General features: G+C 33.3%; 1 protein-coding gene across 2 annotated transcripts in view; it reads right to left on the reverse strand.

Annotated features, from left to right (window-relative positions):
- Positions 1-1,532: 1,532 nt before the first annotated feature.
- Positions 1,533-27,948, reverse strand: part of LOC128217797 (probable glutathione S-transferase 9) — a 28,677-nt gene continuing 2,261 nt past the window's right edge. Inside the window, exons 1-5 of one of the 2 annotated variants that reach the window (XM_052925189.1) lie at positions 19,019-19,453; positions 8,138-8,230; positions 6,712-6,827; positions 4,322-4,441; positions 1,533-3,694 (exon numbers count right to left, since the gene is read on the reverse strand). In XM_052925189.1, coding sequence (XP_052781149.1) covers positions 3,530-3,694; positions 4,322-4,441; positions 6,712-6,827; positions 8,138-8,230; positions 19,019-19,238 — 714 coding nt within the window. In that variant the 5' untranslated portion in view covers positions 19,239-19,453 and the 3' untranslated portion in view covers positions 1,533-3,529. Of the gene's footprint in view, positions 3,695-4,321; positions 4,442-6,711; positions 6,828-8,137; positions 8,231-19,018; positions 19,454-27,948 lie in introns of those variants that run through there. The other variant, XM_052925190.1, reaches the window with a different exon arrangement.

Below are 27,948 nucleotides of genomic sequence, written 5' to 3' on the forward strand. Positions count from 1 at the left end.
ACTCCGTATTACTGCTTTTCGTCCAGCCGCCATGTTTGCAGGTTGCAAAGCATTTTAATAATAGACCTAGCATTTGCGATTCGGTCTAAGACTATGGACTCAAGCTTTGGACTAAGAGACATTAGTGAATAACATTTTAAGCCTTAGTCTGAATCTGGCCCCAATTTCTCGAAACTTCTTAAGCTAAACAGGCTTAAGTAGCTTATTTCAATTAGCCAAAATAATACTAATAATGGATTTTGACAAATGAAAAATGGTTTCTTCTAATAAGCAAACAGATATTTCTTATATATTTTTTAAAAACTCTTAAAGAAATAAATATAACGCACATTATAGAACAACAAAAATAGTGAGTTTAGCTTAATCCTGTTATAAGAGACTTAAGAAGTTTCGAGAAATTGGGGCCTGAGTTTTAAGTGGCTAATTTGTGGCTACGACAAGTACGTGAATACGGACCCATGACAATAGGTCCATTGTATGATTGATTTGACCATAACTGACGTCAGATTCATACATATATAACCTGTCAGTTGCCGAAAAACTCAAGAGTTGCAGCTTTGTAAATGCATACATGAACGCCTCCAACATGAATGACTCAACACCATTGGACCAGGACTGGTCACGCGGTGACCCCATATTTTTCATATTGGGTCACTAAATTTTATCGTACCAAAATGCGTCTTATTTTCCGATTCCATGAAATAAATTAAACATTTCCCCAAAATTGATCAAAGTAAACAGGATGTCAATGTGATATTCACGTTACGGGGCCAGCTGGTAGCCTGATATTGGATATACGAGGCGCAGGAAACAATATTTAGGTTTGAGCTTTGCTCTCACCCGATATCGGTTCTTTTTGCCCTGTAAATCCAATATCGAGTAACCTACTAACGCAGTTACTAAGAATCTCAGCAATATTTTTATATGTTTTGTACAAACGCTTAGTTTCGAGATATGATTAATTTGTTTTTGCTTGCATGTTTTAACAAAAAAAATCAATAAATACAAACTAGCATCAACTGAAACGTTTGAGCCTTCAACGAAATGGTGTGTAGAGTAATTATTGAGTATTTCTAAAAATGACTGGGTCCATATTACAGAAGCATCTTAAGAATTTTTTAACATATTTTAACTTAAGTGTAAAATTTTGAATTGTTATATTTCTTTAGAAAAACTACTTCTGGATTAAAATGGAATTTTCATTTTTAAGAACTTAAGTGTCCATATTTTCATTGCAGAAAATACAACTAGTTTAATACTTTCTTCGAATGAAATAAATCAGTTAAGGAAAAGACAAGATTTTAACTAAAAATGCTTCTGTAATATGGCCACTGGTCAATCAAATTCGTATTACTGTCTCCATATTCTTTCGAATTGTTTCATGATTAGTTTGACGATACAAACAACCCCCTTGTACATATTTATATAGTTTTAACTTCGAATATACGTTTGGATTAACATCATTTCATTGTAAAACATTATATACTGGAAGATAATGAAGGGTCTATGAGAACGCAAGACAAAAACTCACTGATAACATATAATTAACTTGATATGAATGCATTTACACGTAAAATGATACTATCTATACACCTCAAAAATCAACAATATAAACATTATATATCTGACAAATACAGCAACTTTGAATTAGTTACTCGAGTCACACGAATTACTAAATTTCTTAAACAGTGGTAGAGTTAGTATAGTGGGCTTGTTTTTATTTCTTCGAGTTTATTTCAACTAATGCAGTCCCGATTTATTGGCAAGTTAAAGCAAATTAAAGTTGGCTGACAACGTGCAGTATTTTGTTACGTAAAGTAGCAAAGCTTGGACCTCTTTAAAATAGCATTAAAACTTGGACAATAGGACACACTTAAAAAAACACAAAGAAAACGGAGTGTCGATGGCAGAGTATGTCACCGCACATGGCCAAAACAGATAACAAGAGTAACTACTACGGTGATGCTCGTAGACGTTTGATAATTTAAGATAAGTATAATTATATGTGTACGTATATAAAACATCTGATTAGATATGTTATACGTCAAAATACACATAAGGTGTTGTACAAAACTATCCCTGCTAAAGTTATGGCAGTAATTAAATTTGTTAATAATCTAGAATATGATGCAAGTATTAGTTACTTATATAAATACATATATCTATATGTGAAACAGAGTATCATGTTGCTTTTTTCAAAAGATACAAAACAAAAATAACCAGAATAGATAAAAATAACAATAAAAAAAAACACTAGTAACTCGGTGTACAATTCTATAGAATGAAAAAACAACTTCAACAAACATTTTAACAAAATATGCCTGCAACAATATCGTTTTATCAAACAATTCGGTGAAATATAATAAAATTTAACATATTGAATGCAAATTATTTTGAATTAAATCGTTAAATTTCAAATATATTGTATTACTACTCAGAGGTACGTTTCTAGGAAAGTGATCGTACAATGCGATTTATTAATAAGGCGTACAAAATATTAATGTTGCCGGTTCCATACCCCCCCCCCCCACACACACACACAGAAAAATAAATAAATGAATAATGAATAGGGACAAAGGCCAGGGTATGTAGTTCGGAAATTATCTATATTTTTATAAGGCTAATTGTTTCTTGAAATTGTATGTTACCTAAAACTATGAAATATACGCTTATTAAACATATATACAATCAATATTAGCATCGCGGGTATTGTAGAAAGTCCATTGTCAAACAAAAGATATAAACAAATGATCTCAAAATTTTCAGGCAAAAAAAAGGTTAATAGTCGGGGCAAAAATAGGGTAGGTCGGGAAACCGGAAACAAACATTATTTATTATAGCACCTAAGCCCTGAACAATAACTATTTATGATATTTCTGTACCGATGGCTAGGGCATTACAACGACATATATATATATATATATATTGAACAACTGCGAAATACTGATGGCAAATGAAAGCTATTTAAAACATATACACATAGCAGGTACACTCCGTGATGTGTTCTTTAACAATCTTTCCAGAAATGAATTAATTTATAGTTCGAAAATGTTAAAAAGAGTAAGTGTTAATAATTTACAAAAAAGTGAACATTAAGGCACGCTATATAAAGACATTTTCACAAATAACCTCACATTAAATGAATTCCATTTTAAATGAATTAAACAATCGTTGAGAAATGAAAATGTCCTTTTATTATTATGTGCTATGTGTCAAACAAAGCATTAATGCAGAGATGAAGTGTCATTATATAGCGACATTTGATAGAACTCGCAAAAACACACATGTATTTCTGAAAGCATATAAAATATAAATTATTTTCATGTTGCCCAAAATTATTCCTCGATTTTGGGGCAATGATTGGATTTCATCGAAATCAACTTCTTTAATCCAACATATCTTCACGACTGCAGAAAATATTACTGAAGTCTTATATCGATTGCCAAGATTTTGTATTGCATCTAAATGAAAGCCAATTTTGATTTCTATTCATAGAAACGCCTGAGTAGAAAGTGACGTAGGACTAGCCCTAGACTGGTCTCAGCGGTCTGTTACTGATGTAGTCAGAAAGACGTTTGTGGGTTTTGATTCGATGGCGATGCTGTTGGAGCTCTATATGGTCGTCCAGAATGCTTGGATGAATTGTCAACGGGAACGTCAACGTCTCGAAAACACTGAGGTCCGCTAAGGTAAGCTGAAACATATTTTAGCAATATTCTACACAGTGATCTCCCTTGACAAGCAGAACGTATGTCTGCCATCACAAGCGTGTATAGCTGGATTTCAGCTATATAACCTTTTTTTAAATTGTTTTCTTCTCTAGTTTTGAATAGTTTATTTATAAAAGTTCAATTAGGTAAGGTGCATTGAGGTTAAAATAACAAAATAATATTTAAAATTGAAGATAATTTACAATCATAACCAATATGATATTTTAAGTATATATGGTCACGTTTTTCACATGTTGGCAATCATTAGTGAACTGTAAGAAAAGTAACACTGTGTGACATTACGGTATCATTTTTACGTCGTTCTTGGTATAAAAAATAAGGTCATTGATTTAAATGTTTGCTGTAGGAAATATATCTTTTTATAGAAGTCGTAAGACAAAACGATAAATCCAGATATAGTTTTATGAATGTTCAGCAGATTGTATTGCATTACATACGTGCTTTTAAAAAAAATGAAGAGTATTTTCATATTATTATATAACCTTTTTATTAATGATCCAATGGTAACAAAAATACAAATAAGCGTTCAAAGCTATTTGTAATCAGAAGTATGCAAGCATTATTCAAATAAAAATTTGAAGAGGACTTACATTTTCTCCAACAAGGTATCCACTGCTGTTGTCGTTTTCTTCATTTCCCCTGAGAGAAGTTTCCAGTATTTTAGCAAACTTTGGATACACCTGTTCTTTCAAATGCTCCGATATTTCATTCTGAAATTAAAAATAACTTCAAATGTTTAGACACAAATCTACTGCCTTCCTATTTGAGTTTCAATTTACACAAATACATTTGAATGATTGAACATATGAAACGTGGTGTTTAATTGGCGAATTTGTGAAAATGGGGGCGTAGCCTGTATACATTAAATAATATAGTTTTTCATCATGCTCAATATAGAGATACGGGAATTTACACTTATATATCTTATAATTGTATGGCACTTAACCAAACTAAAGATCTGTTTTGTACATTTGTAAATAATTCATTGTTTCATTTATTTATCATAAACAGTTAAATTTTGAATTTTTCCTCTCATTGCTTCTCCCGTTTAGTGTCTGTTGAACTTTGAACCACGAGATTTGAAACAAGATCATTTTGGGGTTCTAACGACTGAGCCGGTCAATGCATATTCCATTGTATCATTTTCAGGGAATCTGGATGTTAATTAACAAAGATAGTTGGACGATACTTGGACATAGTTTGAATGGTTTTACGTTTTGTAGGATATTCGACTGACAAGGTTAACAAATATGTGCAATGGTTACAAGCTGTTTGAGTAACTTCTAAAAGGGCATACAAAAGGAAATGTCACATGATGACAGTTATACCTGGCGCTAACCCACAAGTAATGTTTTTGTCGAATAACTAGTTATTTAAACACTGTTCTTGCTTGCTTGTGTGTAGACTTTTTAATAGTAATTGGAGTTGTGCTAAATAAGTACCACAATCTATTGCCAATTTGCCACCACGATTAACATCAAAATGTAAGCGAAAAGCAACGTTTTCTTCGCTCCATAGAAATACATTAATAAGTAGTTCAAAATCACTAAAATACGGTGTTTTCTTACAGTAAATTGACTCGATCGAGTTTAACTTTATCTAGCAATCGATCTGACACATATATTTATACACTAACAGACCTAAGCACTACCACGAATATTAGCACGTGTTGAGACCAGTTATTCTGTGTATCCACGTATCCAATTTAACTGTTCTGTCCTGACTATCGATAAACAGCACTATATGTAGTCGCATTTTAGTCCCGTTTTTCTCGTGGCCAACTCTGCCTTGACAAAGAATATCAGCCTTATGCACTTACGTTGTAAGCCTCATTCTATTCGTATATCTACTTGGCTTCCCCTGACCTGACAAAAGTTATCAGCCTTATAGACTCACCATTTTAGCCTCGTTTGTTTTGTTTATCATAATTGCAACCACTGCCCTTACTCGGGCTACCGGTTCTATACAATCACTTTTCACCTGTGTATTTACTATGCAACGTCCTTCCAAACTCATGATATCAGCCTTATACAAATATTACTTAAGCCTTATCATTCGTGTATTCCGGATGCAACGTCTGCTCCAACAGAATATGTCAGTCTTGCTCACTTACCATTTAAACTCAATTTTCGTGTGTATTTTCTATGCAAATGCAACCGTTTTAGTATTGCTCTTAGTCTGTGTTGACTTGGTTCCTTACCCCTGTATAATACCTATACACTTACTTTTTTAGTCTCAGTATCCCCGTGTAACTGCCCATCATAGGATATTAGCCTTATACACTCATCATTCTAGACTCGTTTCGAACTTGTAATAACATTCTTAGTCCTGTTCTTCTCGTATATCCACTTCGCTATCTCCATCCTGACAATTGATATCAGCCTTATGCACTTTCCTACTTAGTATTGTTCTTCTCGTATAGCCAATCCGCTAACTGTGCCCTAACAATAGATATCAGCCTTATACATTAACCTTCTTAATCTCGTAAGTCTCGAATAGAAAAACCGCTACCCCCGCCATGAAAATGGATGTCAACCTTATGTACTAACTTTCAAAGTCTCATTCTTCTCGTATAGCAAATCCGCTACCACCGCCCTAACAATAGATATGAGCCTTATTCACTAACATTCTTCGTCTCGTTCTTCTCGAGTATCCACTCCGCTACATACACCCTGACAATTGATATGAGTCTTATGCGCTTACATTCTTTGTCTTGATCTTCTCGTATAGCCAATCCGCTACCTCCACCCTCACATTGAATATCAGCTTTATGCACTTACCTTCTTAGTCTCGTTCTTCTTGTGTGTCCACTATGCTACCTCCAGTTTGACATTTGAATTCAGCCTATGCACTTACCTTTGAAGTCCCGCTCCTCACATATAATATCAGTACATTGCACTGACCTAAGTCTCGTTATGTTCGTTTAATCATACACTTTGCCAAATCCGCACTAACTGGATATCAGTCCATTTGCACTTACCTTCTTAGTCTCGTTCTTCTCGTATATCCACTTCGCCACCTCTAGCCTGAGATCCTCCATTGTGTCTACAATTTCTTCCACCTTTGCCTGCTCCCAGGCCGTCTTCCCACATAAATCTAAAACAGCAAATGAAACAATGCTTTACGCAATGCAATAGTGAACGAATCCCTGACTAGCATTTCAATATGACAGTGTATGATAGGATTAGGGTCTGGTATGTATCTTGCCGGTTATCGGTTTAGCTTTAAGTGGCGTGCCATTAAACAACCACAATACGCTAAACTAAAGGGATAAGCCCAGTCGCTTCTATGATTCCTGTTTAAGTTTTTTTTAAAACTTGCGGCGCATCCGCCTGTTGCTATCGTGCATTATGATGGCATTCAATAGAATATCTTACTGGCGAGAAAAAACGGTGTACAATTTCATCCTTGGGCTTGTTATGAAACTGTTATTCGTTTTGAAATCAATGCCTTGATAATACTAATGATTTCTTTTTCGTTTATATTACCGATTTTTCTATAAAAGAAAAAAATGTGAGGATGGACAAACAAACTGGTAAAACTGTGAAGCATTTTTCGCTGACCGTTCCAAAGTGATAAATCCAGTATATAAATAAAGCAAATGTAAAGTAAACACCTAAGGTAGGCATTTTCTTCACTTGTATTTCACAATGATTGTACGCAAGCAACTATAACATAGTGAATGAAAGCAGATGTTTCAGAAATATAAACAAAGATATGTTAAGAATGCTTGTATTGAAACTCGTACTTGCGTAGAATAAAACATAATTAGGACAATTTACCCATTTGCAAAGAAACACGTGTAGCAGATATCATATAGAACACTGTTGTTATTGTTCTAATAAAGAACTCATCAACAAGAAGAAGATAAGCCGGTATTCCCTTTTAACAAGTTTGTACTAATCAGTGTTTATCATTACTGAACTTGGAATGTACTAAACACCCCTCTTTATTATTTGTAACGTAGGGCCTCCGGTCATTCAGTAAAACAGGTGGTTCAAGAAGAAAAGCACAAACCTGTTCTACCTGCCAAATTATTTCAACCTTACATACAAAATAATAACCCGAATCTCTTATCTTAAAAGAACAAACGCGGTGGTAAGGATATTTTCTTACGAATTGTATATTTTGCTGGTGTAGATAATATAAATAGACCGGTTCGCTCTTTTGAGAAACAAAATGAAATAATATTTAAATTCTCATCCCGTCCAGGCATGTCCCAAACCTTACACCAAATCGAGAAGTGGTCGAAAGAAAGTGATAAGGAGCTTAAATTTAAACGTTCAAGGTGATGTTTTATCCAAACATAAACTATGCCTATGTCCCATAAATGTTGTATGTTAAAAGCCAATTGTTACAACTAGCTGCATATGAGAATCTAAAATGATTGTTTTATCAAGCCTTACGAAATTCTCGTGCGAGGTATCTACAGATCGTCAAACTCTGTGACAGCTGCTTTCCATCCACTTCCAGCACGGGTAGAACGTGTTGTGGCATCTCTGAAAGGAGGATTGCACGGTAATTGCGTGAAAGATAGTTGTCAGTCAGCATAATGCTTAACCTTAATTGATAACCCCAGGTGCGTATCGTTGGAAGACGATGATAAGGCTCACTCTATTTTGTTCAGATGTTGAACTGTGAGAATTTTCTGCGTTTTTCCTTTATTTCTTTTTTCTGCGGGGGTGGTGGTGGGGAGGGGGCGTATACAGTGCATTCCGTCAGGGCTGAAGTAAGCGTTTATCAATATCAGAGAGAGAGAGATAGAGGTTCAGTAGAAAACACCCTTCCTTCCACAGATTCTACACATTAGTCAAACCTTATATGAATTATTTCCTCAGTATAAATAACTGTAAATAAAGATACAACTGTCATTTCGTAATTTGCGAAATAAAACAAAACGTAAAAAGCTATTGCAAGAACGTTTTTTTTGTGTTTATTTTTTTTAACATTTGCCATTCTAAAGTTGTGACAAGGCAAATTTCAATGATGAATGCGTATGTCGGACTTTTCGTATAGTTTCTATAAGTCTATATGAATAATTTACATATTGCTTGCCCTGTATCAATATCGCTACTTTATATAAGTTCAAAGACTGAAAAATAAAGAGAAATCAGTTAAGAGTTTAATTAATAAACCAATGGAAAGAAAAGGGGCATGCGAAGTAGCCTTGACTACAACCATGATCCTGTTTTAAGGCACAAGGATCAAAACCAAACAAACATCAGCCAAATGACACATCTGTTAACAACAACAAACAGTTACAGCTATCAAAATATTGTAGAGACAAATGTTGCCCGAATGACCACCTTTAAGACAATCTGCCTTCATGCCTGTTAGAATATCATCAGCATATCGGTAACAATGCGCTTGTTGGTGATTTATCAAGTGTGTTTTTTCTATTTTGTTAAATATGGAGAAATGCGGTTTTATTATTTAATGAAATAAATACAAGAAAAAGTCTTTATCGACGTCAATGTTTAAATTTGTTGCGAACATTTGATCAAATTACAAAAAATGGACACAGCATTAATAGCAATTAGTTCCAAGGTACTTAAAATGTCAAAATGTGATCTTAATGTCTGGAAAAAAGTATGCACATGACAGCAAGAATAAATCAAAATTATCAATGCAAACCTACGAATAAACTAAACTTTATTTAACTCTTAAGGTATCCGAGCTACAAAAATGGGACATTTTATGCCAGGTGACAATATTTTATTTTGGTATCATTGAACAGTCTTTAACGTTTAGAGGGAGAATATGAAAAAAGTATACCGATAACAATATTGCAAACACTCTTTTTTGACCAAGATAGATTGAAAAAGCTCATTTAACTTCCGATTTCAGTTGATGTAAAACACAACAATTCAAACTGCCACAGTTTTATCCGTAAGGTATTTTCGATTGTTTTTATAAATTAGTAATCAATAAGCAGTTGCCTTTCAAAGGATGCCAAAGTAATATGGATCACCTGCAGCCATTGTATACAACTGTTTAATTCATTGGTTGGTCAAAGTTAGCCGAAATGTTTATTGATTGGTCAATATTTATCTATGATTACCATTAACAAATCATATTATTTAAATGTACAAACGTTACGAAAGATTACATGTGGACAACTTGTCAAAGTCTCATACAAATGGATGCAGATATCACAATTACACCAGAGCAATAAAACCCTGTGACGCTGTGAGACAACGCTAAATGTCATTTATTGCAGGTCTTGCGCCAATTGAGTACCGATGGCAGTCAAATTTATCTTTTGACCTCACAATCTGTTTATATCACAGAAGAAGAAGAAGAAGAAGAAGAAGAAGAAGAAGAAGAAGAAGAAGAAGAAGAAGAAGAAGAAGAAGAAGAAGAAGAATGTGTTTTTACGACCAGTGGCACGACAATACGAAACTCGTATGTGTACATCGGATACCTTAACCGGCTTGGTGTCATCAAGTAAATACGATGATGCTAATGTATCACCGTAAACTCCCATTGTGAATGGTTACAAATGAGATACTTAATAGAATCATTTATCTAATCAAGTAGAGTTAATTGAGGGTGAACACACAAATTTTGCATTGGTCTAGTGTCATTTAGAATTGACAGGTAGAACCCTTGAGAATGTACCAATTATGTGTCGGTTTTCTTCGTTTCTTTATCGTTGATGTTTCGGTAACCAGAATGTCATTTTTTAAGTATGCAATTAAGCTACCAAAATTGAATTTATATTTCATTTTTGCAAGCCTTGAACATGTAACTATATGTATACTTATAATGCACGTCACATGTTTATGTGTTCTTTTATTGTATGTTTATTTAAATACTATCCTTGCATAGTCACCTGGGCCCTATTCTTGTTACAGTTAATTTCTCTAGTTAAAAGTAAGACATTTCAGTCAAGGGTATATTTTGTCGATTTGCAAAATCTTTAAGTTAATTATACTAACAATTATAGTTGCGTCAAGTTATATTTTCAATGTATTGTTTATTGCAATGTTTATTATGTAGCGTATATCTTTTTATTCTACAGTGAAAATGCATGTTAGTGGTGATACATATTTTGCCTTTCGTTGGTATAAAATGTCCAGGTTCCACAGTTTGGTGGACATCTTAATTACTGGCATTAGCTTTAAGATTACCATTGCCCTCGACCAGGATATGTTGCTTTAAATCTGCATTTTTCACATAGCACATATGATACAATTTTCATACTTTCAGTAATGATAGATGACGAACTCCTATTTCTATGCATTTATTTCCAGATATTTTGTAGTTTATTTCCAATTACGGATTTCACGGACATCGACTCAATTTAGTTTAAACTAATACGAATAATTTAAAATTTTCGATGTAACCATAATCTTGAATGGATCATATCTAAAAGTGATAATGTTGAATCGAGGTCATCGTCTCCGAATCACCACACAGTCGTGTTTCATATTTTCTTTGTAATGGTCCGACATTAATTTAACTTGACAGTCTATCAAAAAAGAACGACAGCCTGATAACATGTATGACGGTTTGCTCGCTTTCCCGGGATGCGGTTAGGTAAAGCTGTCCAACTCTATCTTGGAATATTAAAACAACAAAACAATATAATAAAAAAACGTGTAAAAACCTATATGAATATATATATTGGTATACCACTTGCCTCAAACCATTGTATTTATGTCAAAACGTCTTTACACGAGTAACAATTTTTGATTTGTTTGTTTTGGCGAATCAACCGGCTTCAATGTCACAATGTATCTGTGTATGTGGAGAAACTCTAGTGAACGGAGACAATTTATTGTCACATAAAAATATCTCGCTTTTAGCACTTGATAAACGTTCGCACCAAATACACTCTTCCCTACAGCTTTTTTGGTCACTTGAATACGTGACATCGCGTATTGCCCTAGTTTTCGAGTCGTTATGTACGACATATCAATTAGAAGGGTTAGGACAGCTCCAACTTGTCTATTAACTGGGGTTACAATTGATTGTTCGAAAATGCCACACTGTGGTATCCAAATGATAATTCAATGCATTATGTATTTAAATATAACGTTTGAACTTTTCGATTTAGGTTTACCCGTCTCGTTTTATTTTACTGGTGGTGTGGCGTTGTACCTGTTTATGGTTGTCACATCGGCTCACATTCGGAGCTCCTCGGCCATTTTATCGAAAACAACCTCGGATGTATTTTTGACGGTTTACATACTCAAAAAGAGGTACGTTTAAGTCCGCAGCAAGTAGATCGCGTAGTAATTTTATTTAGCAGTTAAACTTTATGTCTTAACTCTTGGAAATCTTAATTATGTTTGCAATAATACACTTCACTGGCAATCAATTTAAACTTAGATCAATAAACACAACTCTAAAACACTAATTTTAATCAATGATATAATTCAAAAAAATACGAACTACTTCAACTGATGTACCTGCATACATCCGAGGTTGTTTTCTAAAAAAATGGCCGAGGAGTTCCGAATGAACGGCTCGGTGCGAATCAACATAATTAGTTCGAACGAAGTGAATTCCCATAATAGTATGTGTATATGAAATGCTCTTAAAAGGCCTAGTTTAATCCTTCTATATTATCCTATTGTGCAGTTTTGGAGGTTTAATATAGAAATGGACCCAAAATGGCTCTGAGCCAATAAACAAAAACACATGAAATTGGCCACTACTGTGACACCAGCGCAATTATCAGGAGATACACAGCAGGGGATCATCATGACAAACATTCCTTAAACTAGGCCTTTAAATGTCAGTGGTTGATTCATGTATTTAATCCGAAATAGTTACACAAACTTATTGCAAAAATAAGCACGAATGTACACTCTATCAAGGCGTGGAAGGGGTTCTTTCTCATGCCCCTCAATAACGACACAGTAGTGGTAGTGACTCATAGCAGCTTTCACGTCACCTGTCTTAACAGTCTTAATTCTTAAAAAGTGATCGTTTGGAACCACAAAATACAGCTTATGATGAATTAATTGAAATAAATGGTGAACACACCTATACTCTGTTTACAGGATATCACATTTTATGAATTGCTAAGCTATTTTCATAAGCTGTGTTGAAAAAGCTATTTTCATAAGCTGTGTTGAAAAAAGAAATAAAAAAAAACTATTTCTGGATAGGAAATGCATTTTACCGATCGTATCGAAATAATATTTAAACAGTTGCATATTAGAGTTTTAGCAAGGTTTAACAAAGAAGACTGTTCTGTAGAAAAAGGCCAGGATGCTAAAGGAGTAAAATGGCACACTTTATCGGTTTATAAAGAACTTGAACATAATGCGTTTGAAGGAAAAAAAAGCTATAAATGTGTTTAAAAAAAATGGACAGGGTGCAGCCAACTGCCATATCTCTTGAGCTAGAAGTATATAGAACATTTTTAGATGTAACATTAAAATGCATGTTTACATAAACAGTCTGTTTTTGAAATCAACATTTCAACATTGATATTACAGAAATAATTATTAACAAACAAATCAACAGTGATATTAAAGAAGTGTTTCAATGTGTTCGGTTTTAAGCGACAAAAATATTTTTACATAGTAATCATTAAGCACCCAGTCTTATCTATATGAAAGAAAAAGTTACAATGTATATCAATTTTAAAATCATGGGAAGTTTATAAATATATATCCACTAGTCTCGATGTCTGTATGTTTTATTCATACTGGAGACGCCAAACCAGCAAGAGGGATTCAATAATTTGAGAAACATTTAAATGTATCACCAAAATAATATAGAGGTTAACCTTGTTGCAGATAAAATGTATTCTCATAGAGTTTCTTCTCAATATTGATGTTATTTTTAAACATTTCATGTCATGTTTTTTTTCCGGATCTTTATCAACTCGTTTTTCAAACGCTTTGGTTTTTGTTCAGCTTTGATATTAAACTGATTTTTATTTCAGAGCTAGTTAAATTACCTTCTTTAGCGGGTTCCTGTGACTATTAGTGTTTTATTAGAAAATCTTCCATTGTTTTCTTTACCCTTATTTGAAAACACAGTTTACTGGCAAATTGCTGCACGAAGATTTTCCCGGTTAAAATACCAGTATTTCTCTTTTTGCTCAAATTCGCTAGCACAGCATGCTTAAATATTAAACACGGTCATTTTAGTGAAAAACCCGTAAATGTCGAATTCATATCGCATTGCACCGGTCGACCTTGATAAATGGACAAAATCGCCACATGAAGATGAACTTGACTGTCGAATATTAAACCATCCAACTATTAAACTCCTCGGTCAAACCATTAATGCCTTACAGGAATTAAAGGAGCAGAACTAATTTATTTCAATCAAAGAAATAAATGTAGTCAGGACTTGGGAAATCAGCAAAATGACAGATAATAAAATAGTTTCATCGAAATAAATTTGTGTTTTATATCTTTAGTGGGTTCACCAAGTTCGAAAATCATCGATTTAAAGGTTCGTTTACCACATCGATTTACTGAATGATGAGTATTTAGTGTAATATCTTTGCTTTGATACCTTTTTCTTATAATTTCTGATAATGAAAATATATCTCTCTGTCAGTTCAATTCATTTAAGTGCATAAAAACATTCAAAAACCTGTTCGTTCATTCTATGTTCATATGACGTTTAACGGCGGATCCATTTTGAAGGATGTACTGTATTTACCTTCCCCTACAACTGGCGCTATATTAAAATAGTGTGGTGGCTGTAAAGGTCACATATACTTAGTCCACAGTGAAGTGAGATTAAAGGATAATTGAGTATGTCTTAATGATATTACAACAGAAGATCGCCGCTTAAAGAATGTCTGGGTTATGTATCCTCTGTTTGTTGCGCTGGTGTCACAGCAGCTAGGTTCAACTTTTCTGTATGTAGCTCTCGATACATTAAAATATTTAGCAAATGAACTAAATCGGGGTCTTAGCAACACCAAAATTGATGTCCAGGCACGGTTTGCAACGCGGTTAATATAATGCAGGATTTGTTCTCCACTATATTAATTTTGGAAGAAAAACAACAACAACAAAATCAAAGCATGGCAAATATTCGTACCTGCAGCATATAGCCTTTCAGTTTTAAATGCATTTTTGAACCCTGTATACTAAATTCAATAAAAAATCAATGGAATCAATGAAAATCATTGCCTTACAGTGCTACAAGAAATTACGCCTAGTGCGAATAACTTCTGTAAAATAAGTTTCGCGATTGCACTTCTCGAAACAAGATACCTTTTACATTCAGTTTTTTTTTTACATTTGTTATTTGTTCTCACTTATTATGACCTTGGACTTTTTACCCTGTTAAACCCATAAAAAAGTTGTATTTTCTGGACTCTACAATAAACTTGAAAAAAACGAGGCTTGACCATGCGTTAATGCCTGCCTATCTTGCAAATATTGGCGTATGTTAAGAATGCTACTTTCTTGGACTGATAATGTCACAATATCAGCATCCAATCAACAGTTGTTGTTCCTTTTTTCGCCGTAGTGTTGCGTTCATTTCATTACGGTTCTTAAAAAAATGATTTTTTTTATCGTGTTTGATTTTTTTTTATATAATATAAACCTCAGCGAAATTTCAATCGTAAAACGCTACGTTAATAACTGTTACTTGTAACTTAATAATAGTTACTTGTGTACAGGTTCATACTTAAAATGTGCAATGTTTTATGTAAAGTTTTGCCTTGTGGTTTATAATGTTATGTTTACAAAACTATATTTTGACCCTCCAGCCAGGGGCATTATTTTTGGTTGCTATGAATTATGATGCCGAATGGGTGTGTTTATACATTGCTTAAATAATTGTATTTACCTCTTTCACCTGTAGTTTGTTCAGAGTGTACAATAAAACTAAATATCGCTCAACTTCTGTTCGTTTACCATTGCAACAGTTTGCACTCGATAACCTAGTTTGAGCGCCCATAATGTCATTCATAGCACGCGCTCTCTTTGAATTCGCATATGTTTAAGAAGTTTATTACAAACTATTTAAAAGCGTTCTGCAAGTTATACGGGGGGTAGGGTATATTCTTTTTTATCCTAATTGGTTCGAGCATATTGTTGAAGTATATTTATTAATTCAATAATTAATAGTCGCCATTGTATAGGCTCGTCAGTAGAAAAATAAGAATTAAATAACTTGAGCGTTTAAGTACATACATTGTTAGAAGGCTATTTATCAATTATCTTAATTTTCGTTCTATTATAAATAATATAGAGCAAATTATAAAACCGTAGCTTAGTCGTTAAAGCGAAATTGAAACAGGACGCAATTCACAGTGTATTCAGTACAGTACGAACATTTTCATTCAGAGAGTGTTTAAATTCTAGCGCATGCATAATATGACTTAAACGTTTAAAATACAGAAACAGTACTTAAATGAAAGGTAATAACAATAAAGGGCACACACGATTTTCAGTACAAATCAATGTATCGAAGTATATATACTTTTTTCAGTTAACTGGCGTCTGTATATATTTAAATGGGGTTCTACGATCATTTAAATGATAAACATTATCTGAAATTGCTGTCTTTCAAAATGTAATACTTTCATACCCAATGAACTAAACTCTAAATATTTTCAGATTTGACAGCGCAGTATTTATATTTTCGACTTTATCTTCAAATATTTAAATTGACAGGAAAAGATCAGTTTTCATACTGTCAAAGTGGCAAACGTGTTTACAAGAGGTTTATCTAAGTGATTAAAGTGGCCCGCATTAGTGTAAATAGTAAAAAAAATGATATAAGTTTCAAGTTTTCCATAGGTATGCATAGACTCGACCTTAAATTTACCATGTACCATGGCAATATGTAAAGCTAACCGCGTATATTCCGATCTAAAGTGAACGTCGGGAATTGTAGCATCTGCCTGCACGTATGAAGTTTACAGCGTAAAAATAGATTTCTGTCACATGACCAACACGTTTCTCGCCAAGCTTAAATACTCTACGACGATATTTTTTACTTGATATATGTTTTCATTTGTTGGGAACTAATTGCAATTGTTGAAACTTTGGTGAAACTAATGCGGGGCACTTAAGACCAATCTTCTGTTGTTGTCCTCCCTGTCTGTAATATGTTTTTATTATTTAAACTTTCTTAGAAATGATCTAAAAATGCAGAAAATCACATGCAAAACACTTTGAAAAAAAGAAAAAGGTTAAAGCTTCAACCATAACCATTCATACTTATGGATTTAGGCCATCATAATTTGTAAAAGCAATCTTTAAAGTGAAGGACCGCGTGATATGCGCCGTAATGGTTATACTAATGTATACACACGTTTACCAAAACATATGAAAACATGTATATATATGTTTTGCAGACGATGTTCGTTGAACAAGTTAAGAAAAAAAAGTTCTGTTTTGTTCAGTGATACAATGTTAATAATAGGGAGGAGCCAAGCAGTAAATACGTTCGAAACCTTCATAATAATCAATAAATTCTGTAAAACAATATCAAGCTATTTTAAATGTCGCACCAATTTAAGATGATGACTATGACCATGGTTGAGGCTTGTTCGTGGTTTTCTAGTATTTGTTAAAATGTGGAAGGTACCTTTTTTCAAATATTTCATGAAATGTAAGACAATTTGTCTTGGTGTTGTCTTTGTGAATTTGCAGGGATTCAATATAGGGTGATGCAAAATGGCACTGTTTTGGGGTTACTTTTATCTTTTACTTTAATGCATTATTATTTACTCATTTTACTGTAATGATTAAAAATATAAAAAATAAACATGATTTTGTACAGATAAAAAATATTTTGGCGCTTTTTAAACTGGAGAGTTAGTGGCCACGTAGCTATTAATTAAAAACAACTATAAGTCTCATATTTTGAACTGTGTTTAAAATTAAAAACAATCTGCGTCAACCTATACTGGGTCCCTTTAACCTATGTTGTGCACCTATAGCAATGGCTAACATTCCATAAAATCATCTTGTGCATTGATATTGAGCGGCATAAAAGAAAAGGGGTATATTTTTTATCAAAATGAAGTGCAAGAGAAAGAAGAAATTAGAATAAATAAAAAATATAAAAACAATACATTATATATTCATGGATAAAATCTTGCGTGGTTGGAATTCCTTATTCCATTTAATATCTCTCAAAAGCTTACATATTTGCGCAATGTCTATGGTCATGAACATTTATTATTCATCCTTTTTTCATGATATTTCATTTGTGTGCAACTGTTTAGTTCAGCGGTGGAATAAGAAAACGGTACGTGTGAAAGTTAACAAAGCGTCATGGTGAACTATATGCCAGCAATTGGTTTATTATTGTTTGTAAAGTGTTCAAAGGATACAAAAGCTCCAATAAATGCGAAATATAGCTTGCATGTGGTAATTGTGGTTAGATACCTGTAAAGAGATTCAAAGTATGTGATGAACCCGATATCATATTCATTTTAATGTCTGTAATATGTTGATTTATAAAAGAAGTTTACCACAACTAATTATATGGTTGTATTTACTTCCTGAATAAATGTAACAGGGTCATATCAGGAGATGTTTCTTTTATGCGTGTTACTCCTTGTCCATTCCAGAAAAAAAATATGAAAAAAGGTTTAAGTACGCTGCTGGTTTGATACTTAAAGTGGTGAAGCGAAAAGGTTGTAACTGGCATTATATACAAAGCAGATGCAACTTTTTCACATGTAGATCTCAATACTAGATAATAGTTAGGAACACATTTCATTCTCAGTTCGGACCGGTTCGTGTTTTATTCTTGTTATTTTATTCTCATGCGATGTGTCAGTGATCAGTTTAGTTAGATTACTTAACTTAGATCAGAAATGTTTCTCAAGTACGAGATTTAGAACTCGAGACCATGGTAGCGAAATATCGAAGGCAAGGAAATAATCAACCTTAATTCCAATGTTTTAAATAGGAAGGAATAAACGAACGGACTTTTGAAGTGCTCCGTATTGTTTGTACGTTTTTATCATTTATATATATATATGCTGTTGAAATGATATTATCAGGATGTTTCTGACACACATAAAGCTATTTAAAGCATTTTTTATAAAACACGTTCGCATCTAGAACAGCTTTTTTCAACAGTTTATTGCACTAGTTTCTGGTTAATGTATAACTGAAAATAAATTGTCGTTTTAAAAAGAAACAATTACAAGTGTTTGTGTTGCTTACCTTTAAAATAAAATGGTAGTATAAGATTGATAGATATCATAGCTACATAAAGTGCATGAGAGTTGAAACATTACGACAAAATTATGTCTACTTAACATCGTAGTATATTATATCCGTCATTGGTTATATTCAAAATGTAGGCATGCACATTACACTTACTTGCTTTGAGTTGTTTATACCATTTTTCCTCATCGTCAATTCGCTCATCAACAAAGTCAACGCTTGCAGCATGAAAGAGAAGCCTTGGTATTTCACCACGTCCACGAATGTCAAAGTAAATCAATTTGTATTTTGGGAAATTGTGTCCATTCATTTGACCATTGTCACTGTTAATTTGTCTCTTCTGATAATCCAGGGATATCTGGCTATTATCACTCATTTTTGCTCAGTGTTTTTGACGAGTTTAAAGTTTAAATTTGAACTGCCAATCTACTTTTAAATGTGCTTGTAATTTATTCTGTAATGGTAAGCTATGTCCTGCGTCCTCGAATAAAATTGCTTGCTAGTAAATGGTCATCTGTGATAATCATGGCCCTTTAAATACTATCCAAGTACCGCGCCTTATAATAACGACCAATCCATCGCGTGGTTATGTTAGCGCTGACTGCTGAAAATGAGTGAATGGCAGGCAGCTCATAGGCGGACAAATCGTTATGCTTTCTCAACATAGCTGATGAGAACCTGAATGGAGAACGATTGGCTATTTAAAGGAGAGTAATAAAGCGTTTGCACCGCGTCGATGTGTGAATCAAATGTACTTTTGGTAAAAGGTATTGATAATAAAATGAAATGGCTTCATATAATACATACAATAAATTATCAGCATTGTACTTTTTACTTATTGTGACATTTAAAGCACCGTGTTCGTAATAACTTATTTACTTTTTAAGATAATATAAATTTACTCTCACCAATTTCTATCATTGTGTGTGTGTGTGTGTGTGTATTTCCTTATGAATGAAATAAACCATACAAACACGTTATGTTTATTATATTAAACGTTTCGGCATAACGCCTTCATCAGTAGATAAACTAACCGTCAGTTTAAAAACAAAACAAAACTAACCGTTCCTTTTTGTATATGTCCCTATGATTTATTTTATTTGCGTTGAAGTTACAGATCCATTAAACATGTAACATGTAAAATGCAATATATATCACGGTGTCAATTATCAAAAAACCTTCAGGGTCAAACCCAGTAGTCAAGCATTCAAATATTAACCCGGCTTAGAGCCATTGGGTGAGGACCCAAACGTCACTGGATGAAAAGTACAAGCACCACAAATCTCACACGTATGGAAATAGTGTTAGTTATAAATGATGGTCGGGGGTATAGTGGCGTATCCGTGTTCTAGTGGTAACACACTTGACTGTCTGTCCAGGGATCGCAGATTCGATTCCCTGCCGCACAACTAAAATATTAATCGTATTCCGGGACGGACGTTAAATAAAGGTCCCATGTGAAAGTGTAATACTGGTACACGGTGGAGAATCAGGGTTAATCTAACCAGTGTTATATTATTGCTGTGCACATTGCTAAATAAACCCTGAAATGACTAACAATCTTATCGGGGCACTCGCCGAATGGGCCTTGCCAGAGTGCGAGTATAAATAGACTCAAAAATCATCCAACCAGGAAAAGTTAAACAGGGAAGGTGATCTGTTTACACTAAGCCTACCATTGGGTCTTGCATCATTTAGTTGTCGTTAAATTTCAACAAACGAGTGTAAAATATATTGGTATTCTTCAAATTATCTACATCAAAATAGTAAACTTAAATAACAATTAGTTCCAACAATACTTTGTTGGTTTTACACTTTAGGTGAAAAAACAACAACTGGAAATTCATTAACAGGTGTCCCAAATGTCTACCTTTTAGATAAACATGGATAAACAAATATGCGTACCATCAGAGATCCTATATAACATTATTGCTTTATAGAATCTCTGGTATTATAATATTTAATTGAGACAAAATCCAGGTCAAATCCCCTCTGATAGGGCATTAAGTGAACAGTGCACGTTGTCTCTTCTCTTGAGCCAGGAAAACACGACCGCACTTAACCACCTCGTTAGCTTCCAATTAACCTTGGTAATTTCAGCTGTCAATCTGTCAGAAAGGTGCTAAGTGTCATTTAGTTTAACCACTTAACCATGCAAATGTAAATACTGGCAGTCGGTGAGCATTCCGCGTGATTACTCGAGTATAACGAGCGAGGTGCAAACAGTACACCGCGTTCAGTGGCTGAAATTCCATTTTGTTTTCGTTTGTTCAGCATATACATGAAATACAACAGATTTATTGTTAGAAAATGCAAGTATGATGGCATTTATATCAATACTTGATTATAATTATAAAACTCTGTTAGCTGGATTAGCTATTTTCTGTATCACGGCTTTCAAGATAAGAGACTGACTTGAATGTATAAAGTCATATAAAGGTAAGAAGTCACCCTCGCATTTCAAACAGCTCAAATTATCTTTTATATTCATGATATTGTATAAGATGTTTGTAAGTAATATATTGCAAAATTATGCATATCTTTTATGCAAGTAATCATGTGTGAGCTTATGTTGAATAAACGTTATGTTCTGTTCTTTTCCGTTATTAAATAAAGGTACAGTTTTAATCAGACTCTTCCAAACCAGGTGCATCTTTTATACCAAGTGTACTCGCAAACGTTAAATGAAAAAATACACCGCATTCAGTTGTTGATATCCAATAATTGGACAGTTTTGGCCAGTCTTTTTCCAATCCAGGTTCATCTTAAATATCAAGTGTACTCGCAAACGTTAAATGAAAAATTACATAGCGTTCAGTTGTTGATATTCAATAAAGGTACAATGTTAATTACTAGTACTTAGTGTACTTGAAAATGTTTACAAAAATTACCGGTGTTCAATATAACGTTCAACTATGTTCTATAATCGCAATTAATATTTGGTGTACTAATAAATGCTATCTGAAAAAATATACAGCGTTCAGTGGTTAATATTCAATAAAGGTACAGCTTTGGTCTAAGTAAAAGTTAGATGACATCAATTAAAATCTTAATGATTCAAGATGGGCGGAGTGAGCGTAGCGAACGTTGTCTTCAACTTGAAGCTGAATATTCGAAGTGGATGTGATTTCGTACAAAACAAATTACAGACGAAAACAACTGCTCGAACATAAATTCGATGTTATATCATTTATCAAAGATCTGTTTAAACCTTATGACTTTGTAGAACGAACTTTCCGTAAAAATTCATACAACAACTAACTGATTATTTTCACTCCATCCGCCGAAAAAGAGTAGTCTTTACAATTTATCTAGGAAACGAACCGTTTTCAAGCGAATCAGACTGATCTCTGACAGTGAGTGATGGCTGAATAACCATGTATCATTAAGCAAACTCAAAACTTCGGAAACTGTTTTAATTCCAATGTTTATTCACATTTGTTTTATTCACAAGTTCGACCTTAACGAAATTGCATTCAGTAAATGGCGATCAGTGTTATTTTGGTCATGTATTCGTGCCCTTTTCAATCTAAAACAACTGTCGTGAAATTTTGTTATTTGGAACATATATGCATTGATAAAATTGCATCTTCATAAAACGTTTTTGCAATTAAACATAAGTAAATAATAACCTATAAAAACCTCTTTGATGATTAATTATCCACGGACCGGAAACAGAATTGACACCTACGTCATCAGCTGTCAAAACATTGCGCGAGAGGCGTCCCACGGGTAGAGGCGTTGAAAACACGATTTTCAATTAGGGGGTAATAGGAAAATACGAATAAAACTCCGTAAATAATCATTTAAGAAACAGAAAATTTGTTGATTTCAGAGTAAGATATTATTTTAATTTCGCACGTGATCATATCATGGTCGCTTCGCCACTCGTGAATTTTTTTTTTCTATGACACTCGTGAAACAAAATACGATCTAACAGTGAAATCAACAAATATCCTCTATTTATTTCTTCATAAATGGCCATGTGCAAATAAATATCATGGTTTATTTTTTTAAGTTTGTGTATTTATGCACATCGTTAACATTTTCGCTAGAACATTGTGGAGGTGATAATGCACCGCCAGTATGGAGTCTACTATCCTTTTATCCATAAATAAAATTGTTGTTGTTTTCTCACCAGTAAAAACTGTTTTGTACAACCTAGTTTCATACCTTAGTGTGCGTTGTATTTGCTATAAGCGTGTTTATATGTTTTGTAATAAACGGAGTTGTATTCAGAAACTCCCTAGTACGGGCGTAGGCAATATGTTATTTTCATACGTTTCCATCTTTATCTTTTCACGGGAAAAGCCTATGCATAATTACTCTGCATACTTTTTTCAAACATACTTCGACATATGAACAATATTAACAAAATGATATTATGATATCAGATAATTATAAATACTCTTTGCTTGTTTAGATATGGAAAAACTTTACTTTGCTTAATAATAATAATAATTGCTACAATCTAAGATTCAGACTCTAATGTTCCCGGATTGTTTGCAAATTTTCCTCATTGCAAAAGGGCATTGCGTCCACAATTCATAGTCATTTCATAGCCTAATTTTATACAAACAGCAAGATAGAATTCTACAGATAACATGGAGCAACCTATATAGTACGAGTTCAGCAAGTTCTTTCGAGAACAGTTCTAAAATTAATATATTGTTTTGCATTTGTTTTATAATTGCCGACCCTAGTACTTATTCCCAGAGCGCATACAAGCTACGGTTAAGTAGTTGCTTGTACCTGGTAAATAGATACTTGATATGGCTGTAGACGAACTTCATGATGATAATTTATCAAAAGAAACTAGTGATTAACAGGATTTCAGGAGGATTACATACGGATAAAATGATATAATGCCACCTGATATACGGCAGGAATTTTGTAGTTATTTCAATATTTTGTTGGCCTTTCGGTGCGAATTCCTGAATAGCATTGTATTGGCGTAGCAGGTTCCTGACTTAGGGATGAACGATATTTAGTAGAAGAAGTTCAATCAGAAAGAGTGTAACCCTTTAAAAATAGTCTTCGACTAATGTGTCGTAGCATTCCATGGGTTGTGGTCGGAAATGGTTGTTGTTGATAGTTAAAGCTGCACTCTCACAGATTGAACGTTTTGACAACTTTTTTTACTTTTTTGTTTGGAAGGAGCCAATTTTTTGCGAAAATCCATGGAAACCAGTTCAATAAGACTGCTGACAAAAATTAGATCGCAGATTTTTATATTTAAGTTCAAAAACTAATGTTTTATGCATTTTCCTTACACCGTTAGTAACGGGTTAGGCCATAAAACATTACTTTTCGAACGGAAGTATGAAATCCAAGATCTGATTTTGTTCAGCAATCTTATATCATTGGTTTGCAGATATTAACGCATAAAATTGCTCTTTCCAAGACAAAAAATAAAAAAAGTTGTAAAAATGGTAAATCTGTGAGAGTACAGCTTTAACGATAAGCCTAGTGAGAATGACAGTAAATATATGTGGAGATGTTTTTAGTGGTTTCAACAATCATTTATTTTGTGTAAAAAGTAAGGTTTTATCTTAAAACTGTTATTCTCATTTGAGCATATACCTCATATAAAATATATCACAGAAATTATTATAGGTGACCACTTTTTTATATTTGTTGAACTCTGTATACTAAAAATCGTGGCTAAAATACATAAACTTACAGTTTTGTTTGTCTATAAGACACGGGACAAAGTACATCTGTGTAGATAATGCAATTCGAAACTCTGCAACGGATAGATATGCTGGATATGTTGCCTAATGGTGAACGAGAAGAAGGCTTTCATATTTTTAAACATGCCTTCCTTTTGATATTGGAGTTCCTAGTTATTACATTTTGATTTTTTTCTTAAGGTTTTTATTTGATTTCATGGTATGGTTTTAATTGAATACAAGTATGCTCAAATATTGATGGAACAGACTCTATATGATTTAGTCAAAATTGGTATAACAGTACATCGCGTCTTCGCATGACTAAAGGATGTGCAATATCTGCCATTCTTTAAAATAAGTGAATAAATTAGAAACTATAAATATATACATTTTCAGTATATTGAACTCAACTGGAAGTAATTTGATGATTAAAAAAGTTTGATAAGATATGCATTATCATATATTTAACCTTACCAAGAAATGCATTTCTTTGACAGTAACACCTACATGTATAGCAATGTTGTGAAGAGCAACTCAAACTCCTTACATTTCAACAATAAAAGGTTAAACACATTTGAACTTAGTTTTCCTTGTATTGCAAACCGAAAATGAAACTGTCGAAAGTGAAAGAATAACGTCTTTTTTTCATTGAAAGCCTCCTCTTGTGTGTTGGGGTGTGAACGTTTTCACAAACGCGTTTAAGTACAGATAGATACTAAGTGGATATTTTTTAAGGAAATGGTGTCGACATTTATTTAAATGAACCTTTTTTTAACAAATGGGGTTAGATGTTAAACGCTCAGGGTTGTGTTGCCGAACGCATTATAATAAGTTTGCTGTATCCCAACCACAGTCGTTTACTATTAATCTTGAAATAGATAGTAATTTTCAGTTAGCCCTTGGGTTGAGGTTTCATTTGATCTCGTCCAAATCTCGCGAGATCACAGTTATCGGAGTATCATCAACTTGTGGGTTCGTAGTTCGACACTTAGTGGAAATTTCTTAATTAGGCGGAATATACGTTTTAACATAAAGTTTATTAAGTAAAACATTTAATGGACCAGTTCAGTGTAGATTTAATTCACCACTAAATAGTTATGTTATCACCTTTCTAGATCAAGAATAAAATGTACGACTTTACAAAACTTGTGGTTAAACTATTTAGTGAATACTTTAAAGCAAATCAATTGGGGCTCAGTAAAATTGTGGACTGCAACCAGAGACGTTTAAACTTAAATTTATTTCAATGAAGAAACAAGTACATCAAACCGAAAGTAGTTTATATGTATACATTAACATCGTCATTACCTAGGAGTCTTCCTATGGCATTGCATAGACTTGGCATAGTTTGTATTAAGCTAAGTTGATGCGTGTGTGGTCCGTTTGTGGTCTTTGTACGATTCTGTATCTCATTCATTGCCGTTTTGACCCTTACACATTGTGCCTCTAAACTACTACTTATGGACTGTAGTTTTCTTTTTATTACAAATTTGTATCCAACGTATGTAATGTTTAAACAAAAATTAATTATTAATAAGAACTGTTTTTATATAAACATACTGAGACACCCATGAAGTTGAAATTATGCATGACGCACACTTTCAATGATATGATGTGTTCATGTACGTTAATTCAATGTTTAGTAAAACAGAATACCACAGAACAGAACGGAACATAACAGATAATTGCTTATATTTTTCCAATTTGTACGTCGTCTCCGAAACCACAAATATATATATAAATGCAAGCATGGATGCAAAATTTTGTAATACAAGCTATAAACTATAAAATGATGTGTGGACATGATCAAATTAGACTGAGATGAACACAACTATCATTTTAATTCAACATTTAAAGTGATTTTCTTAAAAACACAAAGCTTTCTTTCGCAGCAATATAAACTAAATATGCGCATGAAATACCGGGATTTTAAAAGTCAGAATTAGCACTTTTACATATGATTTAACATGTTATACGGTAAAAGACCTTTATTTCTTAGTAACAATGATGTGCTTCATATTTGAGGAGAACATCGAATTTAACCATCGTAGACTTAAGATGATTTCAGACAAGTTTGTATCATGCACGGTTACTTCTCCGCTAGTAAATTTTGATCAAAACCACATTCGAGAAACCAAAAAGTTGGACTCAACCCGAACAAAAGATGAAACAATGCCATTATGTATTTTTCCTACGGGTGTCAATACTATGAGAAGGTTCTCGAGAATTGAACGTACCAGTTAAACCTCATTTTCTGAAAGCTATCGTGTTTATAAATAATTGATAAGCAATTCGAATTAAACAGCCTTTCAAAGATTTCTATACACTTGAATATGCTACCATATTTTGATTAATCTTTTCGTGTATTTTTAAAGATGATAAATTCTTGGCAATATGTATAGCAATAAATGGAAATGAGAAAGATAATTGAACAATACTAGAATAAACAACAAAGCAGATATTGGTGCAGTTGTATACATCTTATTGAAAGCGTTTTAAAGGTTGCACAATAATAGGCGACGAATTTCTGTGCGAAAACATAAACAGCTGTCTTTTTAAAACTGGCATATTTAAAAGACAATTCTTTGGTGGCAAAGATGTGAGCAGATCGCGTTGTAGTTTCAATTTAGCAGTTAAACTTCATGACTTTACTCCTCTGGAATCTTAATTATAAAAAAAAAAAATATGCAAAAATATACTTCACTGGCATTTTTTTTAAAACTTTAAGTACACGTTAAAACACTGGAATGAATTAATGTTTTGATGGAAAATGACCGAGGTGTTCCGAATGATTTGTTTCGTGGGGACGAATAAGTTTGCCACCTTACTAATCTGTTTCATTGACTTGCAGATTCTAGTTTGTTTATACATTATAAATCAATAGTCACATATAAAGCAGATAACATTCAGAATATACGGGAATCTATATAATACCCTTGTCGTGGAAAAACACATGCTTCAAAGCTGCTCACGTACATCGGAGCAGGCCAAAAGTGGGATGCAACTCGAACAAAAGATTAAACAATGCCAGGTGTATAGCAGCTATTTTCACCGAGTGTCAACACCATGAGAAGGTCCTCGAGAATTAAACGTACCTGTTAAACCTCATTTTGTGAAAGTCTTACAGCTAATAAATTATTTATAAGCAAGGTCAGATGACATTTAAATTAAATAGCCTTCTCTAAACTTTGGGTGGTTTAATGTTACTCGAAGGAAATACGAAACTTTGACACCTGTTCAAAAAGGTAGTTAACTACGTATAATATACTGTTGAATGCTGTTAACAGTGTGAATTCTCTGTCAGATAGTTTTAAATTAGATTCAGATATCTTCTCATTAAATGCAACTGAAACTGTGCATTGTGATGTAAATAAATCCTTGAAATGATATAGCATAATATATGTCCTAAGACGG

Source organism: Mya arenaria, chromosome 14 (assembly GCF_026914265.1).
Source record: "Mya arenaria isolate MELC-2E11 chromosome 14, ASM2691426v1".
Classification (NCBI taxonomy): Eukaryota; Metazoa; Mollusca; class Bivalvia; order Myida; family Myidae; genus Mya; species Mya arenaria.